Source organism: Perna viridis, chromosome 8 (genome assembly GCF_037379345.1).
Source record: "Perna viridis isolate PV_CMFRI_1.1 ecotype Kerala chromosome 8, ASM3737934v1, whole genome shotgun sequence".
Lineage (NCBI taxonomy): Eukaryota > Metazoa > Mollusca > Bivalvia > Mytilida > Mytilidae > Perna > Perna viridis.
In genome coordinates this window covers 9,680,156-9,703,207 of record NC_142452.1, presented here as the reverse complement: position 1 = coordinate 9,703,207, position 23,052 = coordinate 9,680,156, and the positions used below count along the sequence as shown (strand labels likewise).

At 35.3% G+C, this 23,052-nt stretch overlaps 1 protein-coding gene across 6 annotated transcripts in view; it reads left to right on the top strand.

Annotated features, from left to right (window-relative positions):
- Positions 1–12,946: 12,946 nt before the first annotated feature.
- The window catches only part of LOC148609242 (uncharacterized), a 19,274-nt gene continuing 9,168 nt past the window's right edge, over positions 12,947–23,052 (top strand). For 5 of the 6 annotated variants that reach the window (XM_088596365.1, XM_088596369.1, XM_088596366.1 and 2 more), the window contains exons 1-6: positions 12,953–13,064; positions 16,156–16,338; positions 17,882–17,997; positions 21,509–21,668; positions 22,129–22,248; positions 22,580–22,723. In XM_088596365.1, the coding sequence (XP_088452491.1) occupies positions 12,995–13,064; positions 16,156–16,338; positions 17,882–17,997; positions 21,509–21,668; positions 22,129–22,248; positions 22,580–22,723 (793 nt within the window). In that variant the 5' untranslated portion in view covers positions 12,953–12,994. Of the gene's footprint in view, positions 13,065–16,155; positions 16,339–17,881; positions 17,998–21,508; positions 21,669–22,128; positions 22,249–22,579; positions 22,724–23,052 lie in introns of all 6 variants that reach the window. The other variant, XM_088596367.1, reaches the window with a different exon arrangement.

Sequence of the window (23,052 nt, the reverse complement as noted above, 5' to 3'; positions counted from 1 at the left end):
TTTTCCCAATAACAATGGACATGGATATTTTTTTTAAAAAGCCAACAATGTGACTGACTTAAACCATATTGTCATTGTGACAGTAACTAATTGTAATGATGTTTTAAATTCTAATCTTCTTGGATGAAGGCAGGCAAAATTTTCAACTACTTCAGCTGTACTTAGTTCTGTGTCATAATGAATATGAAGTAAAGCCAATGCTGACATTGTGTCGTGGATCATACTAGCACGCATGTAATTACTTAGTCGCCTCATTACACTGAAGCTTCTTTCACATTCACATGAAGTAATGGGAAGTGTGCAGACTATTTTCAGGAGGACATGGATGTTTGGAAAATGTTTCATTGCACAAAATTTAATTGCATTTCTGCATGTTGATGGTCTTTCACCAGGTTTCATTTGTTCAAATTTTAGTTTCCAAGCAAAGAACTCTCCATCAACCAATTCTGGTGATGGCAAGTCATTTTCATATAGATCAACAACATCATGTAAATCAGAAACTCTCATGTTCTTTTTACATAGGATTGATGGCACTAAAGCAAACAGCGTCATACATTTCGTTAACAAAACTAAAAATTGAGAATCAATTTCCATATTGACATAATCAAGGAATGGAATGGAATATTTAGATAATATTTCTCAGGTGTTGCAGCTGGCGCATTTGATATGTGAACCTGCCTTTCAACAATACTTGGCATTTGAGGGGTTTGTCTAACAGCCTCAGACATTCGCTTACTATATAAGAAGACTCCATAAAATATTCTTCTACATTTTTCCTCATTTCTTGATAAACAAATTTAACTTTGTCAATGGCATTCAATGCATCATATATGTCTTGCATTTTTTTCTGCAAATTACTTGTTACACCCTCAATTCTTGACAACACTTTATAAACTGTAAGAAAAGTGATGATAAATTAATATTGTGTCAATGCATTGAGAAGGGCAGTGGCTCGTACAGTGTTCTCTCGATTCCAGCAATTTGTCAATTCTGGGTTAAACCCCTCATCTTTGTGCAGTCAATAAGCCATTATTTCAAGACAGTTGATAATGTAGCAGTAGGACTAGTAAAATACTGGTACTCTTCATGACGTGCTGGCCATCTTGTCTTGCAGAGGTCGAGTAATGGTTTCCTTTTACCAACATCAGGAACATTTAACTCTGTGATGTATATTAACAAAACATCTCTAAGTGGACTGGACCGAAAAATAGACAAGTTTTAATTTGTCCATCATATTTCTTACATATGTCAAGCCACAGGCATGAGAAATTACCAAGTTCAAGCAATGACTACTGCAGTGGGTGTATACTGCCAATGGCGATTCCTTCTTTATTATTGCCTGCACGCCTACTCTCGCACTTGACACTGAGGCTGCACCATCATAGCCATGACCACGTAAATCTCGTATGTCAAGGTTGGATTTATTCAGAGTTTGCAAAATGGCATTTGCCATTGTGTTCACCATTTATTCGTGGAAGAGGTACAAAGTCTACAAATTCCTCCCGAATATCTGAATTGGCATCAACAAATCGTACACAAAGACTCATTTTCTCTTTGTTACGGCTTTCAACCTCATCAGCCATTATACTGAAAAACTTTGCCTTCTGGACTTCTTATATGGTTTTATTGCGAGATGCCGATGTCGTATTTTGTTGTTTTGGCGGCTCCAAGTGTTGTCTCAACAAATCATCTTTTTGACTCATTAGCTTTAAAAGTGCTAAAAAATTTCCAGGATTTCCTGGTGCTGACATGTCTTCTTTATCTCCTCTAAGGGCAATGCATTGTCTTGCACAATATAGAATGACCTCAATTATTGATGAAAGTATCGCCCTATTCTCAGCAACCCTTTTGGCCTTTTCAGAACTGAGCTTAAATCGAAAAGTCTGATTTGGATTTTCAAATCGTTGCAGAAAACCGTTGGTATTTCTTTTTATCAGATAATCTGCCAATTTCTCTTATTATTTCTGAAGCATTCATTTCAGGTGTTATTATTTCTCCATTGTCTAAATATAAAATGCATGTATGATTATTAAAGTATCTATGCTGTGTATTATGTTGAATCAAATATACAGATATAGAGGCATGGAAATAGAGCAGATACACCTTAACACATGATATACGTAATAATAATACTATGTTTTAAACAGAATAGGTTCATGTTTAATTAAATCTTGTCAGAGTAAGAGTTATCTCCCTTTTTTCCATCATTTCTATTGTACCTTTCATGGCTGTTTATTCTTAAAGAAATAGCAAAATCTGAAAAGGGAATTAAGAAAGAGATTAAACTATCTTACTGGCAACCAAATTGGGTGTTCTAATATTACAGGTGTTGTTTGTCCTGTACTTATGTGAAAATTGTTGATTTCTGTGAAAAATTAAAGTTCCCACAATGTCTAAATTTTTGCACTTTTTTTTTTGCCTATTTTCACTGACATTACGTGTAAATGTTTGCCAGTAGCTAAAAATTCTATCAAAATATTGGTTATTTTCTAAGATTTAGAAATCCTTTGAGCAAAATTAGATATAATTGAAAACGACAAATTTATTCAATTTTCCCATATATAACATTGGTAAACATGTATTTCCAAACGAGTGGCCCCGTGCAGGTCCGGGTGTTAAAAGAATAGGCCTGCAGCAGCGCTAAGCTTGTCGTAAAAGGCGAATAAATGGTGCTCAGAACCCTAGCCGGGGGCTAGGGCGCTTTGCCCAGAGAGCAATGAAATTAATGATAAAATGAACATGAAATGATGGTGAAATGAAAAAGGGATAGGACACAAGGACAATGGGGACGACAAATTTTGATTGCCACCGGAAATAGGGAGAGGTGGGTAGGGTCGGGCAATTTAGCCTCCTGTGGCGGAGCTCTATGGTTCCTACTCCGGGAGAATACCACAGCAGGGTTCTTTAACGTGCGAGGAACGTGGCATCTTTCCCAACAAGGTGCACCAATATGGTTTCCGGTCAGGTTTTCCGTATTATAGCCTGACAACCCCAGCATGTAACACGCCATTTCAGCACCTGGGGCTCACATCCCAGTTGCTCTGTGGGCAGAGCGCCTAGCCCCCGGCTAGGTTTCTGAGCACTTTTTAGTCGCCTTTTACGACAAGCTTTGCGGTGCTGCAGGCCTATTTTTTAAACACCCGGACCTGCACGGGGCGGTAGTGTTTCTGTGCTATTGAGAGATACAATCTCCCAGTAGTGTTTCTGTGCTTTTGGGAGATACACACTAGCCAGAAGCGGCGTGACAGCACACATGGATGCTATCTGATCAGGAATTTATTACCCATTTACTGAAGTAATCTGTAGCGGTGAGAATGTATCTTTCCCCTGGGGGTTACAGGAAGTGGACCAAGTATGTCTATGGCTAACCGATCCCAAGGAGCATCAGTGGGCATAGTGCCAAGAGGACCTTTGGCTGCTCCAGATGGCAACTTAACAGGGCCACATTGATGATATGTTTGTTTGTTTGTTTGTTGGGGTTTAACGTCCGAGCAGCAATATTTCAGCTATATTCAGACGATGAACATGAAATTGATGATAAAATGAACATGAAATGATGATGAAATGAAAAAGGGAAGAGACACAAGGACAATGGGGTCGACAAATTTTGATTGCCATTGGAAATAGGGAGAGATGGGTAGAGTCGGGCAATTTAGCCTCCTGTGGCGGAGCCCTATGGTTCCTACTCCGGGAGAATACCACAGTAGGGTTCTTTAACGTGCGAGGAACGTGGCATCTTTCCCAACACGATGCACCACTATGGTTTGCGATCAGGTTTTCCGTATTATAGCCTGACAACCCCAGTATGCAACACGCCAGGGGTACCCCATTTCACCACCTGGGACACACATCCAAGTTGCTCTGTGGGCACAATGTCCTAGCCCCCGGCTAGGGTTCTGAGCACTATTTAGTCGCCTTTTACGACAAGCTTAGCGCTGCTGCAGGCCTATTCTTTTAACACCCGGACCTGCACGGGGACCCACGGAAGCCATAGGTGTCTTGTGGCTGGACTCAGATGTTCTACCTATTTTCTTGAAGGTCTCGTGTCTGGTGCTTTCCATATCAGAAACGGGGTAATGTGAAGATCATTGGTTTTCTTTGACTGTAGGTTATTGTAGAGTACCCAACATCCCAAGGTGTCCATAAATATTGCTTTTTCTGAGATCTGGTCAGAACATCTTTGATCGAATTTTGATAATTTTTCCAAATGCTGACTATTTCTGTTGCTCGCTTCTGACACTTCTGACAGGGACCACATTTCAAGGACTCTAGATTATCTGTCTCCCAGCAGTCACAATCTCTGGGATTCTTACAGCGGGATAAGGCATCACCATTGCCATGCTTTGGCCAGTAAAATCAAATGGTGACATTATTTCAAGCCAACGAGCAACCCGTCGTATCTCTCCTTAAAACGTTAAAGCCATGCTCGACTCTGATTTTCTGTCCGTACTTTAAATTTTCCTCCCAACAGGTACTGTCTAGTATTCCATGAAATATCTTAACAGCGAGTAATTATTTGTCAGTGACACGGTAATTTCTCTCGGCCTTATTCATAGGAGATAACTCTTTCTTGACAATTTTGCACCTGACGAAGGACAGCACCAATGGAGACACCACATGCATCTGTTTCTAAGATGTAAACCCCCTCTTCTATAGAATAAACTATCAACTTCGGATTAACAAAACATTCTTTCATATATGTCAGTCCATATAAATTCGGTTATCTTTTTGGTAAGGTCTTCTAGAGGATTTACACGTCAAGCAAATTTATGTATAAAACGTCTATAGTAGCTGCCCAAACCTAATATTTATGTGACTTCTATAACAGTTGTAGGGGTTTGCCATGCTAAAATCTTAGCAATTTTTTTAGGGTCAGGTAGGACGCCATATTTAGAAACAACATGTCCCAAGAATGTGACCTCAGACTTCAGGACTTTACACTTTTCAGGTTTTAGTTTTAGGCCTGCATCTTTTATTCTTTTGAGTACTTCATTAAGCCGTTCTATGTGTTCTTGAAAATTAATACCATAGACAATAGCATTATCTAAGAAAGAATAATCAAGGGAACCAAGGTTACAGCGGTAATTAAAAGAGTGTAATACAGGGACAAAGATCAGGCATGGAAAACAGGTGCACCGGTAGGGTAAGCGTCCTCTGCTTTTCTAGACACCTGCCGAGCTGCTCATAAAAGAGTAAAGTCCGTGGTAGACGAAACAGGAAAGGAAAACTATGACACGTTGAATAAATCAGTTTTCATGGCACAGATGGATGCACCATAACGACCCACGAGTTCATGATGACGACCATAAAACTGAGTAGTCATGACTTCAATCTTTTAGATTCAAGAAGCCTATTTGTTAGAATTCTAGCGCGATACAAAAAGTCTGCCTATTTTCGCGGCATAACGTATGAGTTGTGATATGAATAATTCATACGCAGGTGCTGAAGGGATATTTCCACATATGAAAGGAAAGTTGACAATTCTGAATGAAAAGTCATCACGTTTGTCGTAAAGTTTGGTCAATAGTTTTCCTTTATCATCAATATTTAAGTGTATGTCAAGGTATAAGGCTGATTTCAGTGTCTAGTATCCTTTATCTCAAGTTCTTTGGGGTGTATCAAATATATCGAATCCCCGAAATATTAGGATTGTTTAAAGATAATACGTCATTTATATACCGAAGACTGAGATTAAAGAATCTAGCTAAACGATATTCTTTCTTTCGGATCAGATCAGCTATAAAGGCTGCCTCATAAAAGTAAAGGAATAGGTCAGTAAGTAGAGGAGCACAATTTGTTCCAATTGGAATGCAGACGGGTTGTTGAAAAACGCGTCCACCACACTGGACAAATATGTTGTCGACTAAAATTTCCAGCATTTTGTAAACATCTTCCACTGTATATTTGGATGCTTTGGAATTATTCCTTACAAAGTATGAGGAATCTCTTCGAAGAACTTTATATTTGTATCTAGGTGTAACATCTTGTTTAAAAAAAACAACAACAATGTATAACTGGATTTTAGTCTGGATTTTAATTGAATATGAGGAATAGAAGAATACAGTGTTGAAAAATCATAGTTTTAATGCTATTATATTCTGATAATAGTCTTGAACTGATTGTCTCCAAAAGATCTTTCGAATTTTTCAGGATCTAGGTGTACCATCTTTTTTGGAAAAACAATGATGTATAATGCTTTTAAGTCAGAATTTTAACTGAGTATGGGGAATAGAAGTATACAGTTTTGAAAATTCATAGGTTTTAATGCTATTATATTCAGATAATAGTCTTCGAACTGATTGTCTCCAAAAGATCTTTCGAATTTTTCAGGATCCACATTGAATTAATAACACTACGGGAGTAACAAGTGTTGTGGTAGGACTGTAAACCCTCTTTGACAGTTGTGAGTATAGAAGTCAAAAGTTTTGAAAGAGATTTGGTGGTACATTTTGGAGATCCAGCAATGAAATGTTGTTTATATGGATTCTTGTGGAGTTTAGGAATCCAGTACATAGGCGGCAAATATAGTAAGTATCTAAATATAATAAGGCATTGGAGTCCACACAACACTAACTCTATCAAACGTTGACAGGTTACTGGTCAATTACAAAGGCTTAGAAGCAATGTTAAATATTAAAACAAACCATATTTGGTTACGAAAGCTGTCTTTGGTACATCATCTGGCTTAATGGGATCTGATGGAACCCACTGAATTCAAATGTACTGAAATATGAAGAACCCAGACAGCATGGAGACAGTCCTGAATTCTAGGTAGTGGATATGCATCCTTCTTACTTAAACAGTTAAGACGCCGTAATTTACACATGGGTCATTTTTCTTCAAAACAAGTGCCAGTGGATTTTCTAATAATATCTTGACTGAGCATCTGATCAATGAGCTTCTTCTCTTCATTAGTATAACCCTATGAAACAACCAACGCCTTTGGCATATTAGTTAATGCACTCTGATACCTTCTTTTCAAGAATAGGTCTGTAGTAGCACTAAACTAATGTAAAATGCGACTAAAAAGTGCTAAGAACTCTAGTCGGGGGATAGGGCGCTCTGCCCACATAGCAACTGGGTTGTGTGCCCCAAGTGTTGGAATTGGGTACCCCTGGCGTGTTACATGCTGGAGTAGTACTCACGAAAATTACAAATGTTTCAATCCACTGTTGGGGTTGTAATCCATATAAAAACAATCACTAACAATCACTTTTGCTTGACAATGAGCGTCTTGACAGAGAATTTTAAATTTCTGTTTTTCAAACCATGTGTTGAATTTGTAGTTTTTTTCTATCTCCGAGAACCACGACTTGTCATTACAAATGTTATAGCCGTGCTGAATTCCAAACGCTTTAACATATAAGAAGTCCATGAAATGATTTTGGTGACCTCTGAGACATCCTATGTTTAAACCTTTGGTTTTATTATAATTCATTTCTGGCCCTGAAGCTTTTTCATATATTGATAAAACCTCAAAAGATTTTTAGTTGAACCTTCATCTTTATTAAACATTTTCCCATTCCCGTCTACACGTAGAAGTTTTATACCCTGAATTTGAGTATCTCCCCTGATGCCTAATGCAATTGGACCAGCTTGTAAGATATAAAGAGAGGGAGCAATCGGACATTCCTGACTGTTATAGCTAGTGATGGGGAAATAGTGTAAGACGTAATCGTTAGTTTTAATTACCGTAATTTGATTTTTAAACAACATTTGAATCCATGATCGAAATTTTATTTCGTTATTTTTTTTTTCTAAAACATTGTTTTCATCCTCTCAAAAGCTTTTTGTTGGTCAAGAAATATTATTATTACTCCCTCATTTTGTCATTTATTTCCTAAATAAATCTTGTCCACCATGCCGTTTTAAATGAATTTTAACAATTAGAAACAATTTCATATTTATAGGTATTATCAGAACACTTGACTCTATTCAATAACATTTCTTGTCCCCTTTCTTTTTTAAATCGAGGAAGAATCACAAAACCCGATAATGAAAATGATTAACCACTTGTATTAGGACATATGTGTATATGTAAACACAAAGACATATAATTCAAATACAGAAACGTTTTGCTTAGATAATGTTTAAGTAACAACAATAAAAACAAAGCCCATCTCTATTTGGATACCTGAATGTAAAAAATAACATGGAAAGTTTGTATGAACTAGTCATGTGTATTAGTTTCATCACTGTTTCCAGTCTTTGTAGGTTTGGTTTTCCGGTGAGGCGATGTTGGTGTGATAGTGATTTCCCCGAGGTTGTGTTTTCTGTCAGGTACAGGCGTTTTAAAGGATGAACCAACATGAACATCATAGTTTGTAAATTTTAAGTAATCAACAATGATCTCTTGTTTGTCTTTACCGTTCTGGCCTAAATGTATACCGCTGGAGCCATTCCTATCGTAGAGAGACTTAACTGTATAACCGTTGCTATTAGTAAAGCTGTTGGTCAGATCAATGAAGTCAAGCGAAGATTCGCTTGAGGTTAGAGTTTTAAGGAATTTGTTGACGCTATTTGCGAATTCGTTTAGTTTAGCTAAATGGTGACCTTTGCCTTTCCTAGGCAAAATACTGCAAATTCCTACTTTACAATTCGGAAAAGCGATTTCTTCATTATCTGTAGTTTTTACATGAAACCTTTTTTATTTGGTTCGCTACATTGTATATGTAGATCGTCATTGTTTCCTGTATTCATGTTCTGGTTATGATTTGGATATTGACGCATTTCAATTGCCCCATTGTTCATGCTCCGATACTTTTTGTTGATATTCACAAAATATTATTGAAATCATGAAGTAAAAATGTGCAGTTGTAAGAAGTAAAGCACGGTATAATAAGTCCGCGTTGTTCCGGTAAGCTCTGGCATTACTTCTGAGTTGTGATGTAAAAACTTCATGCGCAGGTGATAAATGGATATTGGCACAGATGGAAGGAAAGAAGATAAGGATACGGAGTGAGAACTCATGGCGTTTGTCGTAAAGTTTGGTCACGTGTATAAATTAAGATATAAGGCTTCATAGTGTCTGTAGAGTCCTTATCTCAAGTTCTTTGTAGGTATATGTGATGTATAAAATCCTTGACACAAGGATTTTTTTAAGACAATACGCCATCTGCGTACTTACGGCCAGCTCTGGCATAACGTATGAGTTGTAATAAGAACACTTCATACGCATGTGCTGAAGGAATGTTGCCCCAGAGGAAAGGAAGGTTCGGAATACGAGAGGAAAGAAGTTGTGAGGTCAAATGCCGTGCTCAATATTACAAGAAATATAAGGCTTGTAGGCATTCGAACTTTAAAGAAATGCTAAATACTGATCTCATCTAATTAGTCTTTTGTCAATAATTCTGTCAAAATTTATTTCAATTTCGCATAAACAAATTCTTAAATCCATTTACACATGGATCTATTGTCACCAGAGATGTTTTTTTTAACATGATCCAAAATCTTATCATTAGGTCAGCACTTATCTTCAAAGATTTATAGTTATGACATATTTCCCACTCTATAAAAAGAACAAAGTTCATACCATTACTTCGAACATAACGTTGCATCATTTTTCTTTGATCTTAGTCCTTGCGCAGATACGACCAACTGACCCATTGCGTTTTGGTTAGAACACTTTTTTTTAAATTACAGGCATAAGTCTTTATTAATGTTTACTACGATAACGAAATTACAATAAAAACAATCAGGAAAATAACATTTGAAACAATGAGGCCTTTAATACAATACAATATTATCAGTTCTTTAAAAAGAAGTACACTAGAAAAAAGTAGGCGTTTTCTTTTACTCATCAGTAGTAGTGAATTTCAACATCTACAAATGTATGGTTCGACACGAGCTCAAATATACCGACCATATAGTCTTACATTGTAAGGCTAGATCTGTTAAATGTCGGAAAATGAGTGGTCGGAGCGGAGAGGTCGAGAACGACATGGCATGGCTCCTCGAGATGTCGACTGCCTCCCCGTCCGACACGTTGTTATGGGACATGCTTTTCGTCATTTTTGTTGTTAGGGGAAAACTCGCTCATGGTAGAATCTAGGTGGAATTGTGGTGTTTCCTTGCTAACTCTGGCAAACATGTATTTTTTATATTTTTTTAGGTGTCCGTGGCCCATCGGGCACTGCGTGCTTTCGAGGCTGGCCTGGTAAATTAAGATATCAAGTTTTTACCCTATATTGTCCTAAACGTACACAGTGATACCAGGGCTGGGTTGAAAAAATCAGTATCAGTCGGACGCCTGAGTATATAAGACGTTTGGTTATGTAAAATTACGTTTACTAAACTTATTTTATTTTTTTTTTTGTCTAATACGGTTTTAATTTATTTATACTTAAACAATGGAAACTATTACCTAAAGTTTAAATTACATTAAATACATTTTGTCAGTCTCTATAAAGTGTCAGTTGTTTACATCAATTATTAGCAGGACAATTAAGCAAGTTCCAATTCAAACATATGTAGTTTCTCTTCACATATTATGTATTATTTGATATTACACATATTTCTTTCTTTCGGCTAAATTTACAAATGTCAAGACATTATCAATCTACTTAGCTAAAATACAAATTTATCTATTTTTAGACCCGTGCAGGTCCGGCTTTAAGCAGCTCTAAGCTTGTCGTACAAGGCGACTAAATAGTATTCCGAAACCTAGCCGGGGGCCAGGGCGCTCTGCCCACAGAGCAACTGGGATGTGTGTCCCAGATGGTGGAATGGGGTACCCCTGGCGTGTTACATGCTGGTGTTGTCAGGCTATAATACGGAAAACCTCACCGCAAACCATAGTGGTGCACCGTGTTGGGAAGGATGCCACGTTCCTCGCACGTTAAAAAAACCTACTGTGGTATTCTCCCGGAGTAGGAACCATAGGGCTCCGCTACAGGAGGCTAAATTACCCAACCCCTACCCATCCTTCCCTTTTTCTAGTGGCGGAGCTCCTCGGTTTTATTTCTGCAGACCTATTCTTTTCACACCCGGACCTGCACGTTCCTCGCACGTTTAAGAATCCTTCTTTGGTTTTCGTCCGGAGTAGAAACCATTGCGCTCCGCCACAGGAGGCTAAATTACACGACCCTACCCATCCTTCCCTTTTTTTAGTGGTAATCAAATTTTGCCGACTCTGTTGACCTTGTGTCCCATCCCTTTTGTTTTGTATCATATCATTTCATGTTCATTTTATCATCTATTTCCTGTTCATCGCCTGAATATAGCTGACATTATGCTGCTCGGGCGTAAAACCCCAACAATCAAATAATCAATCAATCATGGTTTACATGTGTCGTCACTGCGATGGCCATACTTATATATATATATATATCTTTATAGAATTTTATATATATAAAGATATATATCGTTCAATAATAGAAATCCAGTATACAAATTTATATAGTTGTCGAATAAAATTTCAACACGACTAGATATTTCATTTTGTATTTCACATATTTCACAAGTACTTTCACTGCTTGCGCAAATCTTCAGGTGAATGAATACATATAGTAACTTGGTAACGTTCTTGTGACGTTACGTTATAATAAAACAACATAGGAACGTTAAAAATAGAAAAAGATAGTATAAAGATAAATTGTATAAATAGACATTCTGAATATAGATTTATAAATAGCCAATACAAATTTCAATACAAACTTTACGCGAAACGAGAGATCACGAATCAAACTCGAGCACAGACATTATTCCTTTCGTGACAACGCATAATCCTTCAAACCCAAACATATTTAATATTACTAAAGCAAATTTCCCTATTTTATCGAGAAGTGATAAATTGAAGGATTTAATAACTTCCGCAACCGTCATTCAAAGTAAACGTCAACCACCAAATCTAAAGCGTTTATTGACTAAAGCAAGATTTGTTCCAAACCGTAGTGAAGAGCCAAAACTTGTGTCCCAATGTAACGATAAGCGTTGTGGTACGTATATATATATATATATATATATATATATATATATATATATATATATATATATATATATATATATATATATATATATATATATATATATATATATACATATGGCCATCGCAGTGACTACACATGTAAACTATAATTATATCTTTATAGAATTTTAGACCCATGCAGGTCCGGGTGTCAAAAGAATAGGCCTGCAGCAGCGCTAAGCTTGTCGTAAAAGGCGACTAAATAGTGCTCAGAAACCTAGCCGGGAGCTAGGGCGCTCTGCCCACAGAGCAACTGGGTTGTGTGCCCCGGTGGTGGAATTGGGTACCCCTGGCGTGTTACATGCTGGGGTCGTCAGGCTATAATACGGAAAACCTGACCGCAAACCATACTGATGCACCATGTTGGGAACGATGCCACGTTCCTCGCACGTTAAAAACCTTACTGTGGTATTCTCCCGGAGTAGGGACCATAGGGCTCCGCTACAGGAGGCTAAATTGCCCGAGCCTACCCACCTCTCCCTATTTCCAGTGGCAATAAAAATATGTCGACCCCATTATCCTTGTGACCCATCCCATTTTTCATTTCATCATCATTTCATGTTCATTTTATCACCACTTCATGTTCATAGCCTGAATATAGCTGAAATATTGCTGCTCGGGCGTTAAACCCCAACAAATATTTATTTTTAATTTTTGCTTAATCGTATAGAAGTTTACTGCATCACATCTGCCATCTTTCAGGATCTCCTTGATAACGAACAGGAAAACTGCATTAAACAACGTGTTTAAGAAGACTTTTAAAATGGATCAACATTTATGTTATTGAACGTTACCCCAGCATTACCTCATGAACGTCTCTTTCCTTAAAAAATATGTCAAATGACGCCAAAATGACCTACTAAATACATTAGCTTAATGCAAAAAAAAAAGAACCCTTACGAAAATAAAAAAAACCCATATCCGTTATTCATTGTATTTCATACAGTTACTTTGCTATATTTGGAAGGAAGTTTTTTTGTTTTTTTTTGGCAAGCATACAATTTATCATAGAATATCAAACGAAAGGTAATGGAGTTTGAACGTACATGTAGGTTATTTGGAGGAGTTATATGGTGTTTGTTTGCTGTATTGACTACAGGTATGTTTATAAATGCGTAATTATGTTTGCTGTTATGTTAATCATACGTCCTTGGCTCCAAATGACGTCGGAATTTCGGCAAAATTGAGTATTGATATAAAAACGTCAGTTTTTTACTTATAAATATTGGATTAGTTTTAATGTTAAAAATTTGTATTGATGTTTAACTTGAAAAATTATGTTATGCATATGGAACAATAATTTTACGCTCTATGGGCATCCTATATCGTATTTGGAACACTATTTGTAAATATTTGTTTGATACGGTGATTGTAATAAGTATTTTCTATAAGTCAAATATTTTAATACATGATATTTTTCTCAAATACATCTTTTGTAAGGATGCAAACAAAGCTGCGTATCACTTGCATTTGTCAAAAGTCCAGGTCACCATTGATAATTTTGGCTGATTTTTTTATGATATAGAAATCAGGCTCCCAGTTGAAGTTACTAATTTGCTTTGTATTTATACGTAATATTTTTGGCTATTTTATTTTCGTTGTGTGTGTCTATTTTTTTGTCTGGTTGTTATACTTGGAATTGGGTGCTTTACTTTTCGGATCCGAGTTCCTTTGATTTCCTCATATTGAAAAAGTTATAAATATTTAGAAAATCAAAATCTATTCAGTTAGACGGAAAAAAACAATTATCTATCTTTAATAAGCAAATTATAATACTCGCACACTCATCACATCTATGCACGCTTAAGTACTAGTGATTTTATTTTAGTTATTCCAAATTATTTTTCCTGTTATTATTTAAATGTATAAGGAAGTTATTTCAAGTTAATATTGAGTGGTTGTCGCACTTTCCCGTGCATACAATTGTAAAAATTATACACAATATTATATCATATAAAGCAATGTAAAATGGAAATGATACGTATGTGTATATTATTTTTGGAAGATAAATGTTTGTTTGTTTTCTTAGTTACATGTATGTTTATTCTGATATGGTTTACGTTATTTCAGTTATAAAATAATTACCTTATCTTCTGCGAACATTGAGGGTGTAAAAACAAAATAAAAGTGCATAATTTGTCTTTAATCAATATTGACGTTATAGTTTAAAAAAATGATAAATATGGATATAAATTTCTTGAATGACATTGAATTCTCACAGTATGTCGTCAACCCTGCTGTCCGAAGTTTCATGTATCACCTGAAAGAAGTAAAACTCAACTTAAACTCAGTGTTATTCAAAAGAGAGGGACATCAATATATAAAATCGAATTAATTAATTCCTTGAATAAAAAGAACGGATTATAAATAGTCATGGACAAAGACACTTGCAACCAAATGAAATCATCTTTTCAGCACAAACTATTCAACCAACATTCTTACCCAAGACATATACATATCACAGTGGACATAATAACCCTTCAATTAACAATTTTTATTTATTTTTAATTGATGATCAAAGTTTTTTCTCCGATGAACAATAGCCAGAAGGTAGATAGCAGACGACCTTTTTTGTCCCGAAGAAATTACTGAAATAATTGTATTATTGCTTCTTATCTTTCAACAGAAACGTTTTAGTTTCGTAAAATTTCCTATATAATTGACAATATGAAAACAAAATAAATGTATTTAATAAAAATTTATACAGACAAATTTAAACTAATTTTATAATAATTATGTAGTGACCCTATCAAGATTGTCTTTTCTTGAAGTTGTAGCAGATTCAAAACTTTACACAAGTGTACAAATTCTTATTATTTCAAAGATAGTCCCTGTTTTAAAATACATTTGTTTAATATTTGGTCTTCAATGGAAGTTTTATATTCCAAACAGAAAAAGAAACGGGCACGATCTTTGTTACACGTTTAGCATAGCATTATTTTTACAACAAGACTCATCAAAGAAAAACAAGGACAAAAAGAAACTAATTTGAGAAAAGTAATACAAAGTTAACCCTTTGTTTAGTATTTGTATATTTTTTTTATTAAGAAATGACGTTATATTTTTTGGTCTATGAAGAAGTAACCTCAATCAAGTGGTGCTCACTAATTAACTGCGTATTTCACGTGTGCACAACGGGCATTGAGGTTATTTCAAACAGAACGAAAAAATGTAAAAGTCATACTTTTTTATTTAATTTTAGTATGCATAAATTAGCAAAAAAGGTTGGTAACTAAACAGTCACAATTCAAAATTTGGTCTATGAGATGATGGACAAAACATTTTATTCAATCAGAAAGCTTCTTACATCTGAAATTAAGTTATTTTAGTATAACCACAAAAATTAACCATAACAGAAGTGAATAACCTGAACTAAATTCAGATGTTAGAAAAAGAACGCCATTCTTACATATTGCAAATTTCTATATACTGTACGTTAAGAAATCTAATGAAATGTAACTATCCAACAAATAAGGATTACTGGTGTAAATTTGTGCAAATTCATCGATTTTAAATTGTTTTCTACAAAGATGGCCACTGTGCTAATGTTAGTTTAAAAGCCTCCCTTAGTGGCTAGTAAAATTCCACGAAGTGATATTTCAACATGCCTTTTAAGCTAACTGGTTGCAATACAAGTATACCAAAATGATAATCTGAACTCTCATTTAAAGAAACTAATTCTACACAGAGTAGCTTACAGAGACAGAGACAAGCATAGTACCCGTATTGTATGTTCCTTCAGTTCCAAGTTCAATTGTACCAAACATTAACTTTTGTTACATTCTTAAACTATCAATACCTTTTACCCGGAAAATCGACCCTTAAACTCAAAAGCTGTTTAGTCATTACCGACAAATATAAAGGAAATCATAGCCGCACTACGGTTGTTAACCCGTCGACTCTAGTAAGATCCTAAATTATAAATGCAGAAATAAATAGATCATAAAGAAATTGATGCAATTGATGATGATAGGATATATCAAGAATAATATCAATTTCACTTTAAACTTGTTAAGTACTTTTCCTGAATTACTTTGTACACATTTGTGCAATACAAATGGATTGAACGAAAAGTATAAAGCATAACGATGTTCTCAAGTTTAAATATTGTGTAAGTAAATATCGAAATTGCAAGATATAGATCCCTTTGTTTACTTTTATACGATTGTACCAATATAACAATTTCACAGGGATCTCGTCAGTCGCAGTTCCTTTCTCTGTGAATTGTGTGGAAGCAAACTGGACTCATGCATCATCAAAATGTGAACTGGTCGATCAAAAGGATGTTTTGGACGTGGCCAATTCGGATAGGATTCCAAACCTAGCATGGATTGATACTTCAAAACCTTATAGCCAATGGGCTCATTATTTAGGTAAAGATCATGCAAAAATAACAGAAAAATAGATTACATTTTTGGGAAACGTGTCTAAGTCGTGTGAAGTCCATTTTACAGTGTCAATCGGAACGGCTTGAAGTTCGTATATATTAGTTTTCGTCGAAATGCAAACAATGCTGGTATTCATTAGTATTTATTGTACAAAAAAGTACACACAGGGTGACAGGACTGACAAATGTTGGTTTTTCAAACCTATGTAGTTTAAGTAGAAAAGATATGTTAATTTACACTGAGATTCATGTCGATCCGTCTAGTTATTAATTTACAATTACGTCTTGACAGAGTCATGGTCCAAAATATGAGCAGCAGTCCATTTTCGTTTGACATCGTAGCTTTTTATTTGGTTTCTACTGATAGATGGTATTTTCTTGCCTTTTTATACATTGACTAGTGGCTATTTCTGATTTTTTTCCCACTCGTTTGGAGACAAGCGCTATAAATGCCACTTAAACTTCACCGCACACTAGTTAAATTAGAATTTTATCAGTAATTTGTACAAAATTTCTTTGATGTGTACTGTGGATCTCTTTCTGTATTGTTACGAATCACAATTTATAGCTAGAACAAATTTTGACCCTCCCAACCAACATTTGATAGAAAATTTAATACCACTCTTCGATATTTGGATGCTATTTTGGCTCTGAACAACGCAACGACGACTTCAATATTTATACTAAAGATAAATATCCTGCAGAACTGAACTTTCTTTGAATAAAGCATATATTGATAATACAAAATGAAATGTCCGTTTCTTGATCTTAGTATTCATATCATGGTGAACTTAATAATAAAATTTAGGATAAAGGACAGTTTTTCGTTCCTTAACGTAAACTATCTATTTTTATATGGTGACGTCACATTCATATGGACGACATTTTTATATAACCAATAATTGAAGTAATATTCTTCACAAAGCGCGGAAAGCTCAATACTCACCAAATTAGTCAACTAAACCGTTGAATAGTCTCATTCGTAAGGAACAAAGTTATGATAATGTTGTCAAATCGTTAAAGACAGCATTTGTGGTATTAACCTTGATTCGTTCATAGGATTTTCACATAAAAAACTAGCACACTATTGTAGTTTACACATTTTTTTTTATTTCAATATAAAACATGTTTTTTATTGGTGTATTGACATTTTTAGATATTCAAATGACTTGACCCCATGTCATTTTATAATGTAACTACACTATTGCCTGTGTTTTTTTCAACATTAGATGTAAATTAAGATATTCTTAAACTCAGCCTAAATGATGTTTTTGTTGGGATAAAAATACCCCCAAGAATTAGTATGCACAATAGAAGAGGATTTGTTGTTAAAAGTTTATTAGTTTTGAAAAATGAATTTTTAGGATGCTATTATTTAACTAAACTATTTTTTATAGTTGTTAACACTACTTCATTGGTATTATTTAATTATCTTGTAGATTTGTATCTTATATTTGACTTGCTTACTAAGTTTCCAGGTTGGTATATTCACATTTTCTCTATTAATCTATTTCATCTTTCGTTTTTAGGTTGTTTTATTTTCAAAAAAGGGAAAATACGATACACTACACACAGTTTGGAATCGAAAAACCCACTGCTATTTTGTTTAGAAGTGTGTTCTGCTTCACGATATATCGCCTTACGGGTATAGTAATTTATATAGTTAATATTTGACAACATGAAAGGAAAATTTGATATGAAAAAGTAATTAAAATATTAATAAACGACTTGAAACATTTTTCATGGGACAAAAAATATCAGTTTTGTACAATCTTGATTACAGGTAAGACAAAATTTGTGTTCAGTTTTTGTTTGTTTGTTTGTTGGGGTTTAACACCCGAGCAGCAATATTTCAGCTATATTCAGGCGATGAACATGAAGTGGATGATAAAATGAACAGTCAATGATGATGAAATGAAGAATGGGATGGGGCACAAGGATAATGGGGTCGACAAATTTTGATTGCAACTGGAAATAGGGAGAGGTTGGTAGGGTCGGGAAATTTAGCCCCCTGTGGCGGAGCCCCATGGTTCCTACCCCGGGAGAATACCACAATTGGGTTTTTAACGTGCAAGGAACGTGGCATCTTTCCCAACACGGTGCACCACTATGGTTTGCGGTCAGGTTTTCCGTATTGTAGCCTGACAAACCCAGGATGTAACACACCAGTGGTACCCCCATTCAACCACCTGAGGCACACAACCCAGTTGCTCTGTGGGCAGAGCGCCCAAGTCCCTGGCTAAGGTTCTGAGCACTATTTAGTCGTCTTTTACGACAAGCTTAGCGCTGCTACAGGCCTATTCTTCTGACACCCGGACCTGCAGGGGTAACTTTTTTTGTTGGTTTGTTGGGGTTTATCGCCCGAGCAGCAATATTTCAGCTATATTCAGGCGATGAACATGAAGTAGGTGATAAAATGAACATGAAACGATGAATGAAAAAAGGGACGGGACACAAGGATAATGGGGTCTACAAATTTTGATTGCCACAAGATAAAAAGGAGATGGGTACAGTTGGGCAATTTAGACTCCTGTGGCGGAGCGCAAAGGTTTCTACTTCTATCGAATACCACAGCAAGGTTCTTTATCGTGCGATGGACGTGACATCTTTCCCAATATGGTGCACCACTATGGTTTGCGGCCAGGTTTTCCGTACTACAGCCTGACAACCCCAACATGTAACACGCCAGGGGTACCCCATTCCACCACCTTGGGCACACATCCTAGTTGCTCTGTGGGCAGAGCGCCTAGACCCGGCTAGGTTTCTGAACACTAGTCGCCTTTTACGACAAGTTTAGCGCTGCTGCAGGCCTATTCTTTTGACACCCGGACCTGCACAGGGGTAGGGGTCATTTGTGTATAGCAACTAATTTATAGCAATTTCAACAATGATTCCTATTTTTAGCACCTATTTTTTAGACACACACAGTAAAGAACGTTAAAAAACAAAAATTAAAAAAAAACAGGTACAAAGAAACAAAATGAAATGAGCAACCTGGACTCCACTAAAAAGTGTGAGTATGAACTAGGTAAAGCGGTAGGGTAGGCGTTCTCTGCTTTTCTAGTAACATGTACCGAGTTGATCATAAAAAGACGCGTACATGTAGACAAAAGAGGAATACAAAATATGTCAAGTGAACAAATCGGTTAATTTGGTGCACGTGGATATAAGTACATCATAACGATTCACGAGTTCATGATGATGATCATTAAACGCGTTTAGCGATTGCTTTTATCTTGAAGCAACAAAACCTTGTTTCAGAAGCTTAATTGAAAGAAGCCTAGAAGGGTACAAATGTTTATGAATTATGTTTGAGTTGTGATAAGAAAACTCCGTATGCAGGTGATAAATTGAAGTCGCCACAGATAATTGATTTATGATTGTTGGGGTTTAACGTCCGAGCATAAATAGGTATTGAGAACTCTTCGCGTTGTGGTGTAGTGTGGTCATAGATCCACCTTTCCATCGTTTTCTTAGAGAGGTCAAGATATGAGACTGACTGTATAGTCCTTACTATCAAGCACTTTGGATTAGATGCAATGAATAAAATCCTGAATCTAGAATTGATAAAAAACAAAACGTCATATATCTAGAAAAAAAAACAGAAATCAAACTATTAGGCTAAACGATATTCCATCTTTTGGATAATACCAGCTGTAACATTGCCTCATAAGAATGAAGGAATAGGCATGCGTGTAGCGGAGCACAATTGTTTCTATTGGAATGCAGACCGTCTAATGAAAAACACGTCCACCACACTGGACAAATATTTTGACGATACAAAACTCTAGCATCTTTGGTATTTGCAATGGAATCGTTGTTACAATGAGTTATCAAGGTTATTCAAGATTCGAATGGTATAGGCTGAAGGGTCTCTACCAAGTACTATGTAATTGTGTCTAGGTTTTCTATCTTTTTTAGAGTAGCAACGATGTATAATGCTTTTGGGTCGGGAACCGAGTATTTGGAAATAGTAGAATAAATGGTTGAACAAATCAAAAGTCTTGATGCTATTATTTTCCGATAATAATCTAGCAATGTGGTTTTTCAGAAGATCTTTCGAATTTTTCAGGATCCACATTGGATTGATATCCCTCCTGGAGTAGCAGGAGTCTCATGGTAAGACTGAATACTCTTTTTGACAACTTTAAGTATAGAAGTTGGTGGTTTTGAAAGAGTCTTGGTCGGTCAACATTCGAATGGAGAATTTTTGCATGAGCAGTCTGGTGGTTAAAACTTTTTGAGCTTTTGTAGTTGATAATATTTTATGCAAGAGGTAAATTATAGGAATATGAAATTATCTGTATGGATCTGTCTTTGAAATACGGCGGATTTTTATTTTTTTTTCGTTACGGTTTAATGATGGAGGATGCTAGCTAAATTAATGACATATATACTTTTGTTGACAAATGGGAATGAAAGAAATAAACATTTCTCTTAATCTGAACCTTTAATACAGACTGGTTTGAAGAGTCTGTGATGTCGTATATCCAACTATATGACCACACGTTTGAATAGTAATGTCGAACGCCCAGAAACTGGAATGTCAAGACTTGCTTTGGCAAGAGAGTAGTAATGTGAGATGTAAAGAGTAGAGTTAAGTGTGAATGTAATGAAGTCCTAGAGAATTTGTATAAAAGAAGACAATATGTAAAGGCATCATGCATTTTAAGTTATGTATAGTTGCGATGGTCAAGACTCCCCATCCGTCTTAGGTCATTCTCGAATAAATCAATATATTTACATATTTGTTATATTGACTTGAAATACTTAATGATTGGATATTATAAAAGTTGTCTTTAGATTACAAGAATTCTGTATTTAGGGATGTACATAAAGCATAGATTTATTTTATAAACACCCAATCCACTTTCTTTTTTCATGACTATACAGTTTTAACTTTTTAATCTTAATAGTTATTTTCTCGTTGGTATTAGTTGATTCACATTAAAGTAGAAAGCGTACACATATTGGGAAACTATATCATAAAATAAAAAAGTAGCATAGTATAGTTGTATAACTCTTGTAGAACAATTTTAATGAAACTTATCGTATATATACTAATGACTAAGACTAAATTAAAAGCTTAAATACGCTAAAGCATCAGTCATTATTCAAAATTGATATTTGTTCAGTTTATTTTTATGACATTTCAGAATAATCAGTGTGCATGTTTTGAATGGGAAATGCGCCATTCGCCTATAAGTTCCAATAAAGTTGTTCGTATTTGTAACTCAGTAGCCTGTATATTAGATGGTACTTCCTTGTGCGCACATTCCAGTGAAAACAACAACACCTTTGCACTTTACGAGAAAGGTAATTTGCATAATATCATATTTATAACTGCCTTACTGTCATTAACTTTAATGTACATAATTTGAAAACTCGCGTTTTGATAGAAGTTTCGATCTAGTTGAGTGTTTTACTACGTTGTTATTTTACTCACGGATATTTTCTGTTTGATTTTGATTTTGAATAAGGATATTGCTAGCGAGATTCAGTAAATGTTTTCGAATCTACTGATGGCATTCAACTTGTAAAACATAATGGAGTCCAAACTTGATTAAATGTGTGATTAATGTTTGTGTAGAGCGTGACTTTTAAACATATGGTTATTATCTTGATGTGTTCTTTTTTACTTAAAAAGATTTAGATAGACAAAGTATGAATGCGAGAATATAACATCTGTTTTCTGTTTCTACTAATTTGTGTAGGTTTAACTGCATTTCTGAAAGTTAACTGTTATTGAAAATATTTGTAACTAATTTTGTTGCAGCGTTCTTGTCACAAGATTTCATAAAGGTACCAGGAAATTGTTTGTCGGTCACTATAGAAAATACCATGGCTTTCAGGGTAATTCAATGTAACGAGACATTGCCTTACATTTGCAATCAAGGTAACCCTAACTGTAAAAAACAGCAAGAATAGTTATAGTTTTTCTTTGTTTGAATATACCGTGCTTTTCGAATTATAAACAAAACATGGTGAAGTACAGAAGGTAAAATCTGACAAAATACTTTCTTTTTTATTGTTTTAATGATGACACAATATGAGTTTTGAATTATTCTCTGCAATTTGTTACGTTGTAAAGTTCGGACTGATTTCATCCAGTTCACTTTTTTTTATTTTTGAAGTCTCGACAAACATGGATCAACATCTATAAATGCATAGTCGCTAGCGGTTTTAAAATACTAAAATATTTTATCTATTTTGCTCTCATATCAAAGCTGTCTATGAGCCCAAAAATTGGACCAATGCCTTTAAAAAATGTAACAAACCATTTGGAATTGAGAACATAGGATTGAATATTGCTTCTCCTGGAAAGTACTTTACATCGTATACTAGACATCTGGAAGAAGGAACCAAAACTGGTAGGTATTCATAAGATTTAATTGTATTATCTGTGATTATTATCCTCCAGAAATTGTTTACTTTGTAGTTAATACCCCAACAGAACAAGCATAATCAAGTTGGGGATTGAGCGAGATGAAAAAACAAGCTCGCAGTTTGCAGCCAGATACAAATCATATGATACGGACATAGCTTCGTATATAACATTTTACAAGAAGAATGTCACAAACAAACACTCGTATAAATACTGTGAATAGCAAAGACATGAAAATATGAGATAATGTAGACACAGAAAATGACGCAAAATAAATATTCAATATTCTTCAACACAACGTTGTAGTAAACATCT